We start from the raw sequence: 21,363 nt of genomic DNA, 5'->3' as shown, positions 1-21,363 counted from the left end.
TAGACATTTATTACATTATGCTTTGTTATCACATCTTATAAACCTCCTAAAATGCATAATTTTATTCATATCGATTTATTTTGTTCACTGTGGGAAGGTTTATTCTGAGTTGGGCATTGCTTAAAAGCGCAAATCAGTTATTCTATGCGTGGTTAAATGCCACTTAAGTAGGCTACTTCTTAAGTGCCTGAACACTTGAAAAGGCAGGCCTGTTTCCACCTTATCAATAGATCAACATGCCATAAAAGTGACTTATTTTTTGTGATACTGATATCAGGAAGGCGGTTGTGACTGTACAACGTCAATGCCACAAGCAGCTGGCATGCTTTTAGACTTCAAATATCACCACAAACCACAACTTCACCTTGGAGATGCTTTGAACAGAGTTGCAAAGAAATCAATGAGAAAACGCCACAGGTGAAGTGCAAAAGACTACAATGTTGTTATAATGTGATATTTAGCATGAACAACAGACAAACAAGGCCCTCGGGTTGAAAAATAATGTCCTCAATTACAAAAACCAAAAGTGTAACATTACGAACAGCTGTAACACTGTTCCTTCCTTGATAGATTACATTCTATCAACTAGCTTATAAAATAATCTTCAGCTGCATGAGACTAGGAGAAGTATTACTCTACTTATTTGAGCTGAGTTTACGACTCAGCAGGCAATTCTTCCTAATCGCGACAAATTTTATGTTGCAAGATATCAAGCAACAAAGGCTTGAGTGTCTTACTACTGGCAACTTTCAAGAAACCCCAAAGCTGCACAAAATAAAGACATAACCTTTGTTCAAGGTGCACACATGCACAAAGTGTATGCTTGTATATGTTCAAAATCTTTTTTCGTGCACTGTCTTGTGTGGAAGTATTATATACAGTGGCTTGCAAAAGTATTCGGCCCCCTTGAACTTTCCCACATTTTGTCACATTACAGCCACAAACATGAATCAATTTTATTGGAATTCCACATGAAAGACCAACACAAAGTGGTGTACACGTGAGAAGTGGAACGAAAATCATACATGATTCCAAACATTTTTTACAAATAAATAACTGCAAAGTGGGGTGTGCGTAATTATTCAGCCCCCTTTGGTCTGAGTGCAGTCAGTTGCCCATAGACATTGCCTGATGAGTGCTAATGACTACATAGTGTGCACCTGTGTGTAATCTAATGTCAGTACAAATACAGCTGCTCTGTGACGGCCTCAGAGGTTGTCTAAGAGAATATTGGGAGCAACGACACCATGAAGTCCAAAGAGCACATCAGACAGGTCAGGGATAAAGTTATTGAGAAATTTAAAGCAGGCTTAGGCTACAAAAAGATTTCCCAAGTCTTGAACATCCCACGGAGCACTGTTCAAGCGATCATTCAGAAATGGAAGGAGTATGGCACAACTGTAAACCTACCAAGACAAGGCCGTCCACCTAAACTCACAGGCCGAACAAGGAGAGCACTGATCAGAAATGCAGCCAAGAGGCCCATGGTGACTCTGGACGAGCTGCAGAGATCTACAGCTCAGGTGGGGGAATCTGTCCATAGGACAACTATTAGTCGTGCACTGCACAAAGTTGGCCTTTATGGAAGAGTGGCAAGAAGAAAGCCATTGTTAACAGAAAACCATAAGAAGTCCCGTTTGCAGTTTGCCACAAGCCATGTGGGGGACACAGCAAACATGTGAAGAAGCTGCTCTGGTCAGATGAGACCAAAATGGAACTTTTTGGCCAAAATGCAAAACGCTATGTGTGGCGGAAAACTAACACTGCACATCACTCTGAACACACCATCCCCACTGTCAGATATGGTGGTGGCAGCATCATGCTCTGGGGGTGCTTCTCTTCAGCAGGGACAGGGAAGCTGGTCACAGTTGATGGATGGAACCAAATACAGGGCAATCTTGGAAGAAAACCTCTTGAAGTCTGCAAAAGACTTGAGACTGGGGCGGAGGCTCACCTTCCAGCAGGACAACGACCCTGAACATAAAGCCAGGGCAACAATGGAATGGTTTAAAACAAAACATATCCATGTGTTAGAATGGCCCAGTCAAAGCCCAGATCTAAATCCAATCGAGAATCTGTGGCAAGATCTGAAAACTGCTGTTCACAAACGCTGTCCATCGAATCTGACTGAGCTGGAGCTGTTTCGCAAAGAATGGGCAAAGATTTCAGTCTGTAGATGTGCAAAGCTGGTAGAGACAGACTCTAAAAGACTGGCAGCTGTAATTGCAGCAAAAGGTGGTTCTACAAAGTATTGACTCAGGGGGCTGAATAATTACGCACACCCCACTTTGCAGTTATTTATTTGTAAAAAGATGTTTGGAATCATGTATGATTTTCATTCCACTTCTCACGTGTACACCACTTTGTGTTGGTCTTTCACGTGGAATTCCAATGCAATTGATTCATGTTTGTGTCTGTAATGTGACAAAATGTGGAAAAGTTCAAAGGGGGCTAATACTTTTGCAAGCCACTGTAATATCCAAAACAAAAAAAGTTGTGGTTAAAGCAGCATTTCTTTCTCAGTGCTGTTTCCTTGTTAATAAAATTAGGTTTGAATGAACTTGACTCTGTTTTGCATTGCACAAAACGGAAAAATCCAGGAAATATCTTGAGCCGCAGCTTAATGTTTAAACCCACAGCACTGATATCTGATACCATTTCTTGTACTCACACAACAATTTAAAACCTATTTTCCGCTGCAAACCTCTTAAAATATCAAATTTAAGCTTTTGTATTCCTCGGAAAAGACAAATATAGAAGAATAAGAAGGGAGAAAGAGAGAAGGAAATGGCTTGGTCGAGCACCTGGCTCCTCTTTTCAGTTTAACCGTCTACATGATTGGTTGGTAATATGTGCATGTGTGTGTTCTTGTCTGGAGCTGAGTTTGTCAGCTGCATTGCGTGGGTTAAGGTAATAAAGGGCTCACTGTGTGCGCGGTGGCAGGTGTGCTTGGAATCATGCACACACCCAAAGACAAACACAAAGGACAAACAGGAACAGAACTGAAAGTGAGAGACCTTTGTCATCTAGAAGAAGTGCAGTGCAGTTTTGAAAGTAGAGATGAGAGTCCAAGTCCGGTTGGTGACTGGGTGCCAGACAGACAATTGAGAAGAGGAAGAAAATGCTGATGACAGGCAGCAGTGCAAGACCATTACGCATCTGCGCAACTTAGCTATCTTATCTTCCATCACCATGCAAAACCATAACAGACTACTCGAGTGGCTGAAGTCCTTCCTTAATACATGACCTATTAAAGGCTTTGTGCTAAACGGCTAAGGTGCAGCAGAAGAGAAAATATTTGATCATGTTTGCCAACATCAAGTAATGTCCTGCGTATTCTGCCTCCTGAGTGTATTGAATATACACTGAATAGTGCTGAATAGTATCCCCTGTGGAACGCTCCACATGCAGTCAGAATCTAGGCTGAACTGCAAGACAAATACTTTTACAATGCACGCGGTAATGTCACGTTGTGCAAATGTCAGCTTCACAGGAAAAACAGACAAGCAAAAAAACAGTTTCAGTCAATCGTACTGCAATTATGGTTTCCCACCAGCAGCTACCAAAGAATGAGATCCAAAAAAAATCCTCTTCAAGCTCAAGTATTATTTTGGAACAAACTTGTTGCCAACACAATAAAAAGTAACTGTGCAAATACTCAGCAGTGGTAGGGGAAACACACACACCACCTTGGAATGAGACGCTTGCTAAGGCATTCTGCTGCATTGTGCACACAGAAACGTAAGGCTCTAACAACTGCAACACATTTAGCTACACGTGAGGCCTTGACAAGTTTTTTCTTGTTTCACATCTTGTGTGACATTTCACTGGTTCGACCATCTTGACCTAAATCTGAAGTGTTCTGAAATGTCATTCTCACTATCAGTCTTCCTCAGACTATGTTAGCTTGTGATCTCTTGGTAGATGTTTCTCACGGGGGCCCCTTTCTTGTTAAATTAAGCAACAATGGTCAAAGCTTTCTGTGGTTCTCAATAATTACTTTATAGCTCTGTCATAAAAGAGAAGCTAGCTTTTGCAACAGAAACAACAGGGTCCTAAATCAGCTCTACTTGCCACAAGTTCATCTGACCTCGGTACATTTCACACCATTTTAAAACATTTAAACAAGATAGTTTAACTTAAAGTTGTTAGTTCCTGACACATAATTAGCTAATTGGATGGGGCTAAGGCATTTGAATTCTCTGCTTTGTCCCAATTGACTCTGAAGGCAGATGTTGGCGGTGGGAGTGATGTCACTCACAAGTTCAGAAAAGAAGCCTGGTCACAACTGTGCAACAGTGGTAGTGCATTGTACAAGTTTTTACAGTTTTGGTAATGTTCATGTGCACGACTACCATTTTGGACTGTGAAGTTGGGGTTGGTGGAGCTGAAAGTCCAACTTGAGGGAAACTGGGACTCAGAAATTCAGAGATCAAATGCAGCAGATCCATAAACAGCAGTAGAACTTTAAAACTTGTAATCTCTACTGCAACCTTTGTGTATTTCGTGTTATTGTGACTTGCTAAATAAGTTATAGTTATGTGCTACAGGGAGGTTTTAACCACAAAAACAAGCACTGTGCTGTCTTTCTAATGATACGCTACCTCGCTAAAGCACAAAACAAATTCTATTTGTTCTTGCTTTTCTCACTTCACCGCTAGAATCGAGTCACTGAGTGGAAAGTGGACAACTTGCAAATGACTCCCAGATCAGACATCCAACTTCTGGGGGAAATCAGCGCTGCATACAGGCTTTCTGGTTGTAGGAAAAGAGGAACAGACTACACAGGGTACCACTGGCTGGAATGCTAGCCTGGAATAAAACAAACAATAACAAACTTGTCAGATATGAAACTATATCTACCAAAATGACTGAGCACAACTTTAAACCACTTACTTCCTTTTAGAAACAACCAGAGAGAATGAAGCAGCAGCAGGTTCTTCCCCAATTGATGCGACATCAGGTGAAATCATATAATAAGCAACCTAAAGTTTTTCCAAGCAATCATTTGCAGTGATAGCAGTTTCAACAATACTAACAGTATTATCCTCAACTGTATGCTGGACCAATGGTTCTCGGCTAGTGCACAATAATGTAAGCATGACTTCCTTAAGAAGACAGTGTGCACAGCATATTGAGAAAAAATAATAAAATAAAATAGAAATATTGCAGTATAACTTCACTCCATTGGGCACATTTCTGGAAACTCAAAGGAGCTCATGCAAAACACTATTGTTAACCTGCAAGACACACTGACTCACTCAGGGGGCAATCGGAACAAGTCACATGTACTAAAACGTCCACTTCAGGTGACATTGCGGAAATCAGAAAAGTCAAAATCTTTAGATTTGTCAGTAAGCATGTGTTCACCATTTTTTAGTTCCTAAAAGTCTTATTCTACACATTTTTCTTGACAATAGCAAAATATTGCTGAGAATCACCACACATAGCGCCAGATCAACAGATTCTCATCGATCCTTCCTCTTGCAATGCAAGAAGTGAAAATATGCTGTTTGTCACATCTGTTGTTTGCACGCTTTTCCACGCTCGATCTAGAGGTTTGTCTTGCAAGGTATGGAAGTATGTTTAACAAAAAATTTTAAAAAAAGTTTAACTACTTAGCGCATAATAACTTGTCACAAAGTGACAAGTCAAAGTGACAAGTCACAAATTGTTTGCACAATCAACAAAATGTGAAAATGTTTGCTCATCGTTCTGAGCAAATACATCGTTGCGCAAAATAAAAACTGTAATAAGTAGCACCATATGTGAAACCAAACACAGCTGCAGTCCAGCCACCAGACAAGTGTGTCTGATGACTGAAAGGAAACTTTGTGTCTAGAAAAGATAACTTACAGTTTACCACGTTCCTCGCTGGGGCCCCTGGGTGTCTCTGAGTGAAGACTTATCTTTGACATATGTGCGTATGACACATTTAACACATGAGAATGGGGTGTTAGTGATTTTAGATTAGAAGCTGCACAAGATGCTTCAAGTCCAACTATGAAAGCAGTTAATGGTAAAGGATATTCACACCATATATGTATAAAGGTTGACATTTGTGTTAAATGTCTGTCCCTGGTTTTCTCACCTTTACCTCATTCTAAAAGCCTCTCGCTCCTGATTGGTCAGTTCATGGACAAGGGCTCAGAGGGAGGAAATTGAACAATAAATAGTGAACAATAAAGATGCTTCTTATAAAGTTATCCATCTCCCTCTTACTGTTTCTTCTAGATAAGACAGAACTGCATGTGGACCCACATATAACAACAGGAGTTCAACCTTATCAACGAAAACAGTCATGTTTGATTATTGATTTAATCTCCTCCAGCCTATTACAAAATAAGTATGGTCACTGTCTTTGTAACACCACCAAACAAAGCAATAAATGAAAGCATCTTATTTTACTCTGTGAAGGTGAAGTCAATGCTGAAACGCATTACGCTTAGAGATAAGGTGGGGGAGGTTGACGGATTAAGGAAGTGTGAGAAGAGACACAATAGACAACATCTACCACGATAATTAGTATTGTGTATTAGAGTGTGTTTTATGTATAGCAAAACAATCACCTTACCACTTAAATAAATGAAAAATAAAAATTAACTTATTGACTTGGAAAATTCAAACTGAGGAATTCATTTGTGAGGTTTTTAAAGGAAAATATGCATATGAAATATTTCTATGCTAACATGAATTCAGGGGTGGTATACTTTCAAAACAAACAAACAAAAAACAAACAAACTTTCTTTGTTGTCTTTGTTTGATAGCAGCCTCCACCCATTAGCAGACGATTGGGAGTACAGCACCTCCTCTTTATGGTTCTTTCTTCTGCAGTCCTCACCTAGGATGTGTGAACACCAGCAGTAAAATGTAATAACAGCATATTATGTGCTGCACATGAAGTGTGAAGTGCAGTTCAGAGAGTTCAATGAGGGTTTTTCTTCATTTCTGTTTCTTCTTCATCCTCTTTATCTTGAAGTCAGACAGAAGATCTGCAGGCGATGGGGGCTAGACACACAACAACACACATACGCACAGACAAGTCTGCCCCTATGCATTATTAAAACACTATTAAAGCAGCGTCGCACACAAGCAGTAAACCACACACGGGTCCTCATCTGCTGGGCTTTATCACCATGGTGATGGTTGTGCAGCTGACTTGAGGCCAGCTGGTGGAGTCTAGCTGTGACGATGTGATGTGAGTGACATGTATGTGAATTAGAATGAGAGACAGAACAAAGAGAGAAGACATCACACAGCAGCACTGAGCCTACCCATAAAACTGCCTGGAAACACCTCAAACACAAGGCACAGCTCACATACACGGTTTATTGATTCTTGTATTGATTGCCAGTCCCAATGAGCATTTATTTTGCAATTCATTTCAGTATCCTTAAAGTGGTAGGAGTAGCATTAACACTACAGACAGGGTGGCATCTGTTCCTTCCAGTCTCATATAGACTGTAAGGAGCGTGCTGGGGCAGGTCTGCTGTCTGGTTGGCACAAGCACAGATATGTGTTTGTTTCATTTCCCATGATTACAGACTTCCCACTACCAAACATCCAGGACATCATTCCACGCTGACTGAATCACGCTTTTGAAGGACTTTCTTTTCTCACCTTACTCCAAATTCCACTTCACATTTGACTAGGACAAGCATTGTTTGCACATAGAAACAACACATTATATTGCAAGTACTTTAACTCAGTTTTGAGGTGGTACAGGTATGGGCATTCCTGGGAATTCAAAGGGCTTCAGAGCTGCCATTTTATTCTTGTGGGAAGAAAGTAAGAATGAGGCATAATTGCAAGGTCAACACTGTGGACCTCTGAAACCTCACGACTTTCCAGAAATTATATTGAAGTGGAAGAAAAGAACATTTGAAAAGCACTTGACCTGGTACCAAAAAGTTAGATGAGAAATTTGAATTGAATTGCCATCAAATCAAATCAAATCACTTTTATTGTCACATCACATGTGCAGTTACACTGGTACAGTACATGCGAGTGAAATTCTTGTGTGCGAGCTTCACAAGCAGCAGAGTTGTGCAAAAATACAATAACATAAAACAAGCAAAATATAAGAATGGCTAAATCTGAGACTAATAAATATATGTACAATATATAATAGTATATGCATCACTGGATGTGTATACTAAATATGTTTTTCTATGTGTGTGTGTGTATACATATTTTACAAATTAAATAGAGTAAGCAATAAAATAAAATATATAAAATATACAGAGGTTTGTAGTTGGATAGTTTCTCACACGACATTTAGTACACAAATGAAATTATTATTCGTTAGGATCTCACAAGAGACTGAAAAAAAATCTATTCATCTGCAATAATTAATATTTGGTGGCATGTTTCTGCATTCTACACAAATATAGCATAGAAAAGAAGAGGCAGCAGTGCCAACAAATACAGCATTAAGTGTACTATAGGATTAAAAAGTCAGATACATGTATGAAAGCAGAGGCTGGCCTCCAGTAATGATATACTTGAATGTTCATTTAGTTTACTGGAGGGTTCTCTTGACTTTTTAAGACTCTACTGCCAACTGTTAGTAAAAGAAAAGAAAAGAAAAGAAAAGAAAAGAAACGAAAAAGAAAAGAAAAGAAAAGAAAAGAAAAGAAAAGAAAAGAAAAGAAAAGAAAAGAAAAGAAAAGAAAACAGTAGAAAATAAAACTTTTCACATTTTTGTCAGAATGGATTTAGTGGATTTTATTCCTCATCATTTAAAAACTCCCCCAAAACCTCGATGTTATAGACTTCTACTGTATGAAATATTTCGAAACGTTTCAAAAATTAGGCTGAAAGCTGAAAATGATAATAGGACGTGTAAAGCACGCAGATCATGTGAGTTTGATGTTTACAACATAGGTTACATGACTGTGTCGGTTGCACATCTTTCCTGTCTGCGGTCTTTGTCTTCATTTGTCTGTGTGTTTGTTTTTTATACATCTCTTGCTGTTTTAGACTGATGACTATTATGAATGCCTGTTTTTTTTCTGCTGAAATACTCGTGTTCCTCCCCCCAGTTTAACCAAATTATTTTTAATGTCTCATAACTTTCTTTAAACAAACATTTAAAGAAAACTCTATTTTTTTTAAGCTCTGGATGTTAAATTACTGTTGAGGCAGGAATGACTAACAATCATGCAGTTAACTGATAAAGCCTTGGCCTTTGATGTATTGATTATTTTCTTTACTTTTTTGTAATCCAGCAACCTGAGATTAGTCTCAATAGAATATCTAGACTTTACTTTCAGTTAATGAGCATGAGATACACTGATATGTGGTTGCTAACACCATTGTTGTAGCTCTGGCGCCACCCTGAGGCTGAACTGTGTTATCAGCTGGGTGTAGACAAAAAGTGCTGAGTATATGGTATTTCAAAACTGTTTAATAAGCAGGACTGCTTTGTTTTTTCAATGAGCACTCATTTCAAAGCTTTTTATAGAGTAGCACATGACAACCACATACAATATCACTTTAGATGCCTGATAACCTCTGAGATATATTTCCATTGTTTCAACACACTGTACTGAAACTACTGTTTTCAAGCTCCACCGGGATTAAATATTGATAATGATTTGCAAATTGCTGTTTTCTTTCATTTATATTCTAAAGACTGTACCAGTGATTTTGGAACTGGATTATAAAGCGTGACCACTTGTGTGAAAAGCAGTAGGAATGTATATACAAAGGAATCCATTACCTGTCACTGAAAAGCAGAGATGGGTAACGCGTTACTGTAATCCGATTACTTTTTTCAAGTAACGAGTAAAGTAAGGGTTACTATTGCAAAAACGGTAATTAGATTACCGTTACTTTCCCGTAGGAACGCTGCATTACTGCGTTACTAAAACCGTGATTTTTTTGCAAGAATGTCTCATGACAGTGACGTAAGCGAGTGGACGTTTGTGAAAACAGCTGTGTGCAGATCAACAATGGATAATATATCGAGTGCGGGAGAGAGTATGAGCGTGCAGCGTTTAAAGCGTGGAAGTACTGACCTTACTTTGAGTTTGATTCCATAAAAAGTGACAAAAACATTAGTGTCTGTTGTGCGTGGGAAGAAAACTTCTTTTTACAGCGAAAAAACCCCTAAACTTCCGAGCAAGCACCGAGTGCGCTATGACGTAATGGGAAACTCACAGACAAACTCGTGGATTCTTCCACTGACCGCAGCTGCACACCTGCACCAGGGTAAACCTCCGCCTACCCCACTCCTGCTTTACAGGTGAAAATAGAGCAAAAGGACTGCTAGTCTTTGACTTTATTTATTTTCTGCTGTGTTTTACTTGCATCTATTTGAAAGACTGAGTGTAAACACACACACAAAAAAATATTTTATTTTATGTGCTGGAATGTGCAGAAAATAGGTTTAAATATTAAACAAATTTCTTCCAGTCAGAGAATGTTGCATATAATTTAATTTTAGCTTGATGCATAAAGTTAAAAGATTAAAACTAATAAAACAAGTTTTAAAAAGAGACTTTTCCATTTGATTACATTTTGTATGATGATTATGTAGAAAAAGTAGAATTGGACTGAAAGATCTATCACTTTATCACCTATTCAGGTTGTAAATCATGTTTTTAAAAAGTAACTAAGTAACTAATTACTTTTGAAAATAAGTAATCAGTAAAGTAACGGGATTACTTTTTGGGGGAAGTAATCAGTAATTAGTTACTGATTACTTTTTTCAAGTAACTTGACCAACACTGCTGAAAAGTGTCACCAGTGTTCGATCTGGGTGAGGGGGCACTAAATCCTCACTGAAAGTCACCAAACATACCTCTGACTGTGCAGACAGTCACAAAACATAAAAGTAAAAAAAACATAGTCAAGTCATTACACATAAATATTTTAAGGTAGAATAACGTTATATGTAGGTTAGAGCTGATTTAAAAGATTTGTAACATAGTTTAAAAGTTTTCAAAGGAAGGTTTTCAGGTTATCAGTTTTCCTTGACTTTGTGTCCACCTTGAACACGAGGCATAATTTTCCATAACAGATGCATTTTTATTAAAGGCTGACATATAAAACAGAATGACAGAGCAGTAGCAGCGAAACACACAGACAGATATAATTAGAGAGAAATGCACCTGGCAGTTTAGTGTTACAGTCTTCTTTATTTACATACATGTTACTTTACATTTGACTTCTCTGTACTAAGATTATAGCAAGACGTATATACGACTGTCCAAGCCACCAGGAACCAGCAGTGAAAAACTAAGATTAAAAAACAAACAAAACATAATAAAGACCATTTTCCTCCATTATAAAATTCATAGTACTTGTACTGGAGTATCATCTAGTGACATTTCTCATCAAAAACACAGCTGATTAGGAGAACCAAACAGAGGAAACTCATTTAGGAGGGAACAATGAACTCGCTAATATGCCAGAAAATGACTGCTGCCTCCAGCAGAGGTGACACATTCTTGCTATAATTGGATCTACGACACTTCATCAGATACGAGATAGAAATGAGAGTCGTGGAAAGTTCCTCCCCTCGTGCATCAATGGTCACGAGTCATTAATTTCAGCCCAGATAAGTGACTATAAACGCATCAAACACACTAGCTGTCATCAGACTGGAGCATCTTCTCGATCTCTTGATCCCACTGGTCATCTTTGTTGCCTGATTCAGTCACCACCTCATACTCCTGAAGTTCTTTCTGCAGCTCCTTTTCCCAATCTGCTGATTCGTCTGGATATAGAGGGAGGAAATATTATGAGCAAAGCCATTCTCTTACAGAACAAGAAATACTTTAAGCTAAAAAAAAAAGGATAGGAACTCTTCCAAAGCCAACCATCAGGAGAAGGACTGTCCTTCTTGTCCAGCACCAGCTGCTCCATCTCTTTCCTTAGGTCCTCCTGGTTTATGGCCGTTGAGTCAAAAGCATCACTAACAAACTCGGACACTCCGGGACTTGTTGAAATCTCCTCATCTTCTTCATGTGTTGGCTATGAGGAAAACAGGCAGCAGAGAAAGAGGAGAGCGACTCTTGTTTTGTTTTTTCTCAACTTCTCAAAAGGTGGTTGGAAAAGTTCAACGTGTGCAGTGCTTTTACCTTCTGTATGTCACTGATGGAAACTGGCGGCGTTTTTGGTCTGACGTTGTCTACAAAGACATAACACATCGTTATTACAATGGACTTACTCTTTAACCTCTGACCTTTGGACGGTGTCTGAGGTCATTTATCAAAATATGAGCACAAACCTTATTAGCTTTTACCATGGATGCCGCCTGATCCATTTAGGTAACTCTATAATACTATATGATATGACTTCTTTACCTTTCAGTCCTTAAATAAAATATCTCATTTGTTTACCAGTTCAACCAAGCAGAAAATAAAAAAGAAATGACGTTTTACATGTTTATATTGAATAATTAAAAAAGACAGATTTCTTTCCCTAATTAAACTAATTGAATCAGACATTCAGATATTGTGTTGGAAGTCCACAGAGCTTCCCAAACAGTCCACAGAGCTTCCCAAACAGTACTAAAACAGTACTTAGCTCCATTTTATACATTGTAGCAAAGTACTGTGACTTGGGGGTAGTGTTAAAAATATATGGAACAACTGGTAATGGGCTGCTCTTTATGTTTCCACCGGTTTTGATCCTTTAGCTCAGAGAGAAAGCCTTCATTACATAACATGCCTCTTCCTGGTGATCATCCTTTTCCTGGTTCCTTTAGCTTATCAACCAATCAGCATTCTATCTACATAAACCATCACTGTTGGGTAACTTGTTCTTGGCCTTTTGGACAACTGCCCTTAGCACTACTGAAAGCCTTTGTGTTTGCTGGATTCTTACAATTTCTCTCTCTCTGTAGCCAATGAGCTACTCAAACAGACAAGGACAATAAATTCCACATCAGTCTTAACAAACACTGCATGTGCCCATTTAAATACGGGAGGAAAAGAGATTTCAGCGATGCATTAAGATGATTGGGTTTTTCCATTTCCTTCATTCTTATTTCACATCAAATAGACACCTTCCTTTCATTCTGAATGCTGTTGTCAGAGTATCAATAAAGCCCAAGAAAAGAACACATGGCAGCAATTTCTGCCATTGATTCCAGTGAGTCAGAGAACAATTTAAAGTACTGCTGTTTGGATATAAAGCTCTCTGTGGCTCTAGACCACAAAAGATCTGACAGAGTAATCTTTATTGTACAAGTACTCTTGAATTCTCAGACCATCTGGCAGAAGGATGCCAACTTTTCCTAGAGAGCAAAATAAATATAGCTTTTAACTCCTTTCACAGTATCTGCTTTTACATTTTAAACTGATATTTTTCCAACTTTAAGAGAGCTGTGCCCCTTTCTTTCTTACATTATGTTTAGGTGCCTGCAAACTGTAAAATAACACAGCATAAGTTGCAGGACTGTGAAGGTCTTTGACTGTATAAACCACCTTTATAAAGCCATGACCAAAGATTTTGAAAAGAGATTTTCAAATCGCTACATTTCATTTTTCCACTGTGGTATTGGGGTTGTAAATCTGCCCTGCCTTCCTGCAGCTGTGATACCACAAAGTTTGCTTGGCGATCTCTACCTCTCTAGCAGAGCTAAAAATTCAGACCTGTTAGGACGATGTCTTCAGGTGAAACACTGGCCCCTTTGTCCACACTATCGTTCCGCTGCTGCTGAGCTGCCAGGGCTGTGAGCTGAGCCGACTGCTTGATCAGAGACACCCGGTAGAAATAGTTCCGCCAAAACATCTCCTCCTTCACACTGTCAAACACAAACATGTCACCATCCATTTTTAAATCTCAGTTTTAGGTTGACTCTGCTATAAATGGAGGCAAAAACAGGCACATTTGCATGCACACACACAAATGTTTGAAGAGCACTGACTGTTTAGGAACCAGGTCAAAGCGCATGCGATTGAGGAGCTCATCTTCTTCCAGCATGACTGCAGCTAAAGGATACATCTGCTCCATGTCAAAGTGGAACTGAACACCAGCGGGAGGGTCGCGGAGGAAGTTCCTCTTGTCCTAGAATCAGCAACCAAACAGCTCAGTTTCTACTCAAAGCATATTTTATAAATTTAAACAAGTAAAACAGCCACAAAAATAGCTACCCATTCATACATTCGTACTATATATTGTGCATGATGCCTTTGCTTACAGCGGACAGAGCGAGAATCTGTTGCTGGATTGTCTCCTCTTCATTGTAGCCGACCCAGGGTGGCACTGCTGCTTCTACACAAACATCAGAGCATGTGTGCGCACACACATTCAGTCATGTACCATCAGTCATCAGTTCCAATCCTTATCTCTGAGATGCACACATGTACACACCTGGCTCTCTGTAAATAGAAGCTGCTTGGCCAGTAAGTGACATATGCTGATAAAATCGTGATAACATCATTTCTGCTGCCCCTCACAGGCGCAATGCAAATGAAGATTACACAGTTTATCCCAGTCAGGCCTCACAAGACTCCAATTTTAAACGAAGTGTGTCAATTTCAAAGTGTAAGTCTTGCTTTCAGAAATTAATATTTGAACTTTTGATTGATATATTTATTTTCATAGTGGTTCAATAATTGACTTCGGAAAACATTATGACTACACTTCATTCACCTTGTAGCACCAGTTTAATTCTTCATTGCTCAGATTCAATAAAATTCTGGAAATATCATGCAGCGATTTTGATCCATATTGACATGATAGCACCACACAGCTGCTGCAGATTTGTCACTGTGATCCCAAAGGTGTGTAATCAGATTATGTGGTGACTGTATGGATCATTTAAGGTCATCAGTAAATAACATTCATGCTTTAAAGTCTGGTTTACCTGATTTCTTGGCCTTTTTCTCCTGGACAAATTTCTCTTGCTCTTTTTGGAAGTCCCCTAAAAATGTCTGCACACACACACACGCGCACACACACACACACACACACACACGCACACACACACACACACACACAAATAAATAGATTGGAAATGCTGATGCATAAATGGAAAGTGTTAACAAAGTCCTGAAAAAGTTATGATAAAATTCAGGATTTTACTTGCATAGAAAAAAATCTGGAAACTTTGATACAAATTTTAAACTTTAACACTTTTAGACTTAAAAAATACTTTGAAAACTTTTTAAAGTTATGTTTAATCTACGGAAGCTTTATTTGCCTCAGATATTTTTATTGATCAAACTGCCAAAAATAAGAAGAGGGTGTGTAGACTATATACAGCACAGTGTGCTTGTGTGTATAATCAAACCTTGAACTCCAGAGGCCAATGCTACTTAATAATAATACAATACTGCTTATCCAGGTAAGCTCAGGTTTAACCCCTGGGTTTTCTGTACTTTGAAGGTGGTTCACTTCTTACTCGGGGTAAATCGCTATCCGGAGCAAGTTAAGATCCAGAATACAGATCAGCAGATATAAACTCACTGCCTACTGATTAATCAATTCTCCAGAAAATATCATCACTATTCCTGGAAGATCCCTCAAACTTCTGTGCATAAACAGGAGTCTAAAGTTTTCTTCTATAGCGTCTACTGTCTTTGTTTTCCTAATAAGAATCAGAAATAAATACTATAGATTTCTAGACACAACTTTATTCTTTTGGTTTTAATAAACAAACTATAAGTATTAATATCTGATCCTAAAATAGGACACCGACAGTGTACTTGCTGAACTCATATGAAACTTATGTAGACTAAGCCAATATTTGAATAAATTAAAAAAAAAAACTTTACTCTCAAACCTTTAAACTGAGTTTAAGCTGAGAATATCAAGGAGAAGGTTATGCTCATCTTCTTATTAGACTGTCAGACAGTAATCTTAGGTTTCAGAGTTCTAGGAGAAACCCTGGGTTAAATTAGCGAACTGATAACCAGCTTTGTGTGCCAGTTCGGGGAAAGCAAATACAGGAAACTGACCTACAAACCCAGAAATGCACAGATGAACCCCACGCCGTTTTTAAAATCTGAAAAACCAGTCAAAAAGAATCTGAGAGCAACATGCCTTGTCTATGATGCCATCAATTTTTCCTTCTTCCACTGTCTTCTTGATGGTCTGGGCAGTCTCCACCATTGAATCAGAGATTTTCTTGGTGGCACTGGAAGCAAAACTGAAGATGTAACCTTCAAATGGAGAAAGAGTCTGTTAATAAAACCATTGCCACTGCAATAAAAGATACATATATGAGAGAACAGATGCTCCTGCAGTCATATTTGCTCTTGCTGGGAGTGAAGAACAAACAAAAAAGATGAACAGGAAAGCCTTCAGGGTTCAACACAGACAGAAAGACTAACGTCACGCTGAGTAACTTTGAGCACGTAGCTTAGAGTTAATTAAGAGTTAATCATCCAGATATGAGCTGTTCCTCACCGCCGAGTCCTGTGGACTGGTCCGAGTTTTCCTGCTCCGCCTCTGGTGTTCCATCCTGGTCAGCTGGCTGCTGTTTGTTTACCTCGGTTTGTGCTTCTACCACCTTCTCTTCCTGCTCCACGTTCAGCTTTTCCTTGTCAACCGACGTCTCCGTGACGGTCGGGCCCTCCAGACCCAACCACGTCCCTAAACCTTTTAACATGCTGGTGGAAAAACACCGATCGATTAGGTTAAAGATACGGAAAAACAATCTGCACGGACTCTCCTGACTATACAACCAGGAAATAAACTGACGTTTTCTTCTTCTGCGTTCTCGTGTGTGCACTCGTGCGATACTGCCACCCGGAGGCCAAATATGGGAAGTCTGGTTTGATGGGTTGTTGTTAGTGCTATGGTGGAATATATGAATAAAAAAGAGCATTTATCAGTAAAAACTATCACGAAAGTGTTGCATGTTGAAAGATCTACACCTTTACTAAAGTAGAAAGATGGTACTTATAAAGTACGTGCTCATTGTTGGCAGTAGAGGAACTACTACGTTATAACGCAACACCCAAAAGAAGCTGCAGGTGGCGGTAATGAGCTGAGATTTGTTCCACTTTTTGCGGCAAAGCAAGATAAGGAGAAGGAAGATAAGGAAGATCGGTGAATTCCTGACGGAGGACTCGTACCGGTAATTTTGCAGTTGCTCAAAATTTTACATTATTATTATGTGTTTTATGTGTATTTATCTTGGGTATAGTTTATTACAGTTTATTACAGAAAGCTATGTAATCCCAGTCACGTGTCTTCAGCACGTTAGGGACCGTTGTGACTGACTGACTAGCTCTACCCGTGGGCTGTTTACTTGTAAGGGGACGAGTTTACACCATACTTCCTTTAAAAAACAAGGCATTTAAAAGTTCGTTAGTTTTAACGTAGTTTTGATGGAGAAAAGAATAATAAATATTGTTAAATAAATGTTATTTGACATGTCAAGTAAGGATCGGCTTTAATGGGAAGGGTAATTTTTAAGAAGCGGAAGTGTGGGCTCAGTTACTTGTGTTTTGAGCTGATAAGACGTAAATAGACCGGTTGAAAGCAGTATCGTTATCAAACGAAATAGTAGAAGGGTGGAGCTTAAATATAACTATTATCTTATCTATCTATCTTAATTTATTTTAAGTTAGTTTTGTGTGTTATTTTGCTTTTAAGGTGACAAATGAAGATTCTGATGGTGTTTGATTTTGACCACACCGTGGTCGATGCCAACAGTGACACTTGGGTGGTCAGGTAGGTCAAGAAAGTTTTACTTCAGCTCTTTCCAGGTTTCTTGTCATCTGTATGTATTATCTTGACAAAGATTTTCCTATTCTTTGAGCATAATATCAGTTCCTCATGTCTATTGCACTGCTCCCGCTACGACTCTGTAATTACTGTTTTATACTAGGACCTTAATACACCATTAGAGAAACACTATAGCTGAGTTATCTTATTTATATATTCCTTGTGTCAGGTGCCTTCCTGATAAGACACTTCCTGGCTCTGTGGAGAATTCGTACAGAAAAGGCTACTGGACTGAGTACATGGGGAGGGTGCTGAACTACATAGGTGAGTCTGTCATGCTGTTTGTTTTTGTTTTACTACTTCCTGAAATCTGCCTTCAACATTTTCTAATCTATGCCCGCAGGGGAGCAGAAGGTGAGCCCAGACAGGGTTCGCAGTGTGATGGAGACCATCCCCTTCACAGCTGGAATGACTGAGTTGCTGACGTTTATAGCAGAGAATAAAAGTGCCATTGACTGCATAGTCATCTCTGATTCCAACACCTTGTTTATAGAATGGATTCTCCATGCTGCAGGACTCCAGGCAGCTGTTGACAAGGTTTTTACCAACCCAGCTAAGCTCAATGAGTTGGGCCACGTTGAGGTGCAGTGCTATCATTCTCACGCCTGTGATCAATGCCCTGTCAACCTCTGCAAGAAAAAAGTCCTGGAGCTTTACCTTTCTGAGCAATCTGATGCCGGCATGGAGTATGAGCAAATCTTTTATGCAGGGGATGGGGGGAATGATCTCTGCCCTACTTCCTGTCTGAGAGGCCGTGATGTTGTGATGCCAAGAAAGGGATACACTCTGGAGAAGCTGCTAGCCAAACTGGAAGGTCAGGAGGGCAACTTTTCTGTAAGAGCTAAAAACATTGCCTGGAGCAGTGGCACTGACATTCTCCGGGAGCTGAAAGCAAGCATGCAGTCGTAGCCGTGGCACATGAAATATTACAAATATTGAGCCTGCACTGCAGGATCCATTGTGCTGCCTGTATTCTTTTTTTCATATTATAACTCAATATTTTAGAAGATTTTATGAAATTTTTAACTTATTTAAAACGACATAATTTGCACATGTAAACTTGTCTTTTAAAAAGGGTAATTTCTCTGCAGGGAAATTTACCTTTATCTTTTATCTTCATGATCTTTACAATTTTCCAATTTTTTTAATTTTCATTGAAAATCGAGGCGCCTGAAACCACTAACAATACATAGGCAGTGTGTCACAACGGCAGCTTTTACATGTGCAGTGTATGTTAAATACTACGTAAGATTAAGATTAAGATTAAGATTATATTTAGTATAGTATTCAAGATCTCAGTTGTTGGGGCTGATCCAAGAAGCAGAGATGAACCAGCAAGTTAACTTGATCTGATGAAGTAGAAGTCAGGGAAATTTCTGAGCAGATTTGAGACACGGATTAATTTTAGTCTCAGACTACAAGAAAAATTAAAAGATGTCTCCATTGAAATGTTTCTGGACTAGGGTGCTAGAAAGGTTCATGTTAAAGGCATTTTGTTAAACTGAAAACCTTAAATCAGTGTACTTCATGCAGTCTGCACTATATCTAGCCACGGTACTGTGCAAAAATATTGAGCCACCCCTTATTTCTTTACATTTTGGTGGAAAGATAGAAAATTGGTACAGCAGTTTATTGAAACATGCATGGAAATTAAGTATATATATATATAACAAAAACAGCATTTTTCTACAGTTATAAACATAAAAAAGTCAATATTTGATATGAACTTTACTTATTTACTTAAGTTACTTAAGTTTACTTAAGTTATTAATTTATTTTATTTTTTATTTTCCCCAAACCACGTAAGAGCCTCCTGTTTTACACACTGACTGATGTGGATTTCTTCTAAAAACACTTTGGAAATTAGCTCACTGATACTATAATGCAAATTCATGCCTGTCAAACTGTCATCTTTGGTGTTTTTTACTACAGAAGTGGGGACATCATTGTGTTTTTGTGACAGGCTGCTAATAAACATGTGCTAATAATGGGCCAGAAGATAAAAATTTTAATTCGTTCTTTGATTTGTGGGTCTCAACACACACTAGCTCAATTTCCCAACCTTGGATTAAGCCTGGTGATTAAACTCTTTACTCAGTGAAGACCTTCACTGATTTTCTTTTCTTTCTTTTTAAAATTTGATTCATTTTGTGAGCACCAGTCTCGGTCTGTGTTTGGAAAACTGGCTGATTGGATATATGTTAATATTTCCAAACCAATGAGCAAACAATGTGTTCTGGATATTGCATTTAATTAAATTTGCTTTATAGTTTACAAATGTTAGTTGTCTCTTCACATTATGACTGAAAGCTTCTGAAGTACTCCTACTAACTTGAGTAATTTTTCTTTATGAATCTGAGAAAAACACTATACCAGTTCTTCCCTGCTATATTCTGTGTAAGACATTTTGATTTATGAAAAGAAAATCACTGATGTTACTGATGGCATTATGATGTGTTATATTTAAATGCTCCAGACAGTGTTACAGCATGCACCATACCAGGAACTTGAAACTGCCAAATGGTATGAAGTTGTCTGTCTTAGTGTAAACTGACTAAAAATACGTCTGTAAAAGGCACATTACAATATAACTAATACATACTTTAAATAAGGTGCTTTTATCAACATTTTGAATGTAAAATTTTTACATGAACTTACCTCAGCTGTTATCTGGTTAAGATTGAATAATAATAATTCTAATAGCAGTTTTTCTACAGTTGCAATTCTTTGTTTGGGGTGTTGCAGATGAACTCATTGTTATAACTGGCCCTAAATGATTGTACTTGTTTAATGTTATTTAGCATTTAATAGAGCTGTGCTGCTCTACAGTTCTGAATCTTTGTGTTCTCCAGTATTGTCAGCTGTGTTTTACAGATCAGGTCTGTTTCTTTTAAGTTGATTTTTGAAAGCACGTTTGGATTAATGTGAGTACATTAATAATATGTCTATTGGAGTGCATAAACCACCACTACCCTATAAGCTACATGAACAATATTCCATGTTTGTTTTTACCACGTTAACTCTGAAGTATCAAACAGCCTCATTTAGGATTTTGCTCAGGTTTCTTGTAGCCAGTATGTATTATCTGAATAGACTATTCAGTTCTTTATGTACAACTTCAACAGCCGTGCTCATGGAGACATATATATGTATATATGCATTGATTGACTTTCTGTTGCCACTGTCACAAGCCAGTTTGATAAAATAATAGTGTGTTGTTAATGTGTAATTCCAATGATTAAATCAAATTATTTACCTCTTTGATTATTTTTTCTCAGGTTTTACTCAAATCCTTCTAGAGGCAAGTCTTACGTTTCACCAGCAGTGATAAAATATTGGGGCCATATCTTTAAAGTATTATCTCCAATATATTTCCAAATTAATGCAGTGCAAATATTTTCCTCTGCAGTAATTAAGATGGTTTTGTAACACTGTGATGGTGAGATTTCATTATATTGTGAGGTATTGCTTTAAATCGTGTTTCACAATGAGCAATTATACTAAAAATACTAAATGCAGTCCAATCGATTTTTGAGGGGTACTGACTATACAGACTGTCATAAATGGATGAAAACAAGCTTCTCGTCAGAAATATTAAATGAGAATGACAATAATTTTTATTATTTCTAATTAAGATTAATTGTTTTCCTAAAATCTAAAGTAATTTTA

The 21,363-nt window shown here is 38.3% G+C and overlaps 2 protein-coding genes across 2 annotated transcripts; one reads left to right on the top strand and one right to left on the bottom strand.

Moving 5' to 3' along the window:
- Positions 1-11,124: 11,124 nt before the first annotated feature.
- On the bottom strand, positions 11,125-16,681 carry syap1 (synapse associated protein 1). The gene is made up of 9 exons (XM_085159692.1): positions 16,369-16,681; positions 16,003-16,121; positions 14,825-14,891; positions 14,156-14,229; positions 13,883-14,022; positions 13,608-13,759; positions 12,090-12,139; positions 11,829-11,982; positions 11,125-11,725 (listed from the first exon to the last, which is right to left on the bottom strand). The coding sequence occupies exons 1-9, from the start codon at positions 16,568-16,570 to the stop codon at positions 11,595-11,597; spliced, it is 1,089 nt and encodes a 362-aa protein (XP_085015818.1). The 5' UTR covers positions 16,571-16,681; the 3' UTR covers positions 11,125-11,594.
- A 214-nt stretch (positions 16,682-16,895) lies between these two features.
- phospho2 (phosphatase, orphan 2) lies at positions 16,896-20,950 on the top strand. The gene is made up of 4 exons (XM_085159705.1): positions 16,896-17,041; positions 17,563-17,640; positions 17,864-17,958; positions 18,038-20,950. Exons 2-4 carry the CDS (start codon positions 17,570-17,572, stop codon positions 18,601-18,603), a joined length of 732 nt encoding a protein of 243 aa, XP_085015831.1. The 5' UTR covers positions 16,896-17,041; positions 17,563-17,569; the 3' UTR covers positions 18,604-20,950.
- Positions 20,951-21,363: the final 413 nt, after the last annotated feature.

Source organism: Neolamprologus multifasciatus, chromosome 1 (assembly GCF_963576455.1).
Source record: "Neolamprologus multifasciatus chromosome 1, fNeoMul1.2, whole genome shotgun sequence".
Taxonomy (NCBI): Eukaryota; Metazoa; Chordata; class Actinopteri; order Cichliformes; family Cichlidae; genus Neolamprologus; species Neolamprologus multifasciatus.
Note: the sequence above shows the minus strand (reverse complement) of the source record. Positions and strands in the feature narration are given on the sequence as shown.

Excerpts from the sequence above, each read along its gene's own strand:
- syap1 (XM_085159692.1), bottom strand. The coding sequence starts at position 16,570 with ATGTTAAAAGGTTTAGGGACGTGGTTGGGTCTGGAGGGCCCGACCGTC. Across the intron at positions 16,122-16,368 it reads CCAGTCCACAGGACTCGGCG|GTTACATCTTCAGTTTTGCT; the intron begins GTGAGGAACAGC and ends CTCCATTTGAAG. Across the intron at positions 14,892-16,002 it reads TTGATGGCATCATAGACAAG|ACATTTTTAGGGGACTTCCA; the intron begins GCATGTTGCTCT and ends GTGTGTGTGCAG.
- phospho2 (XM_085159705.1), top strand. The coding sequence starts at position 17,570 with ATGAAGATTCTGATGGTGTTTGATTTTGACCACACCGTGGTCGATGCC. Across the intron at positions 17,641-17,863 it reads AGTGACACTTGGGTGGTCAG|GTGCCTTCCTGATAAGACAC; the intron begins GTAGGTCAAGAA and ends TCCTTGTGTCAG. Across the intron at positions 17,959-18,037 it reads GAGGGTGCTGAACTACATAG|GGGAGCAGAAGGTGAGCCCA; the intron begins GTGAGTCTGTCA and ends CTATGCCCGCAG.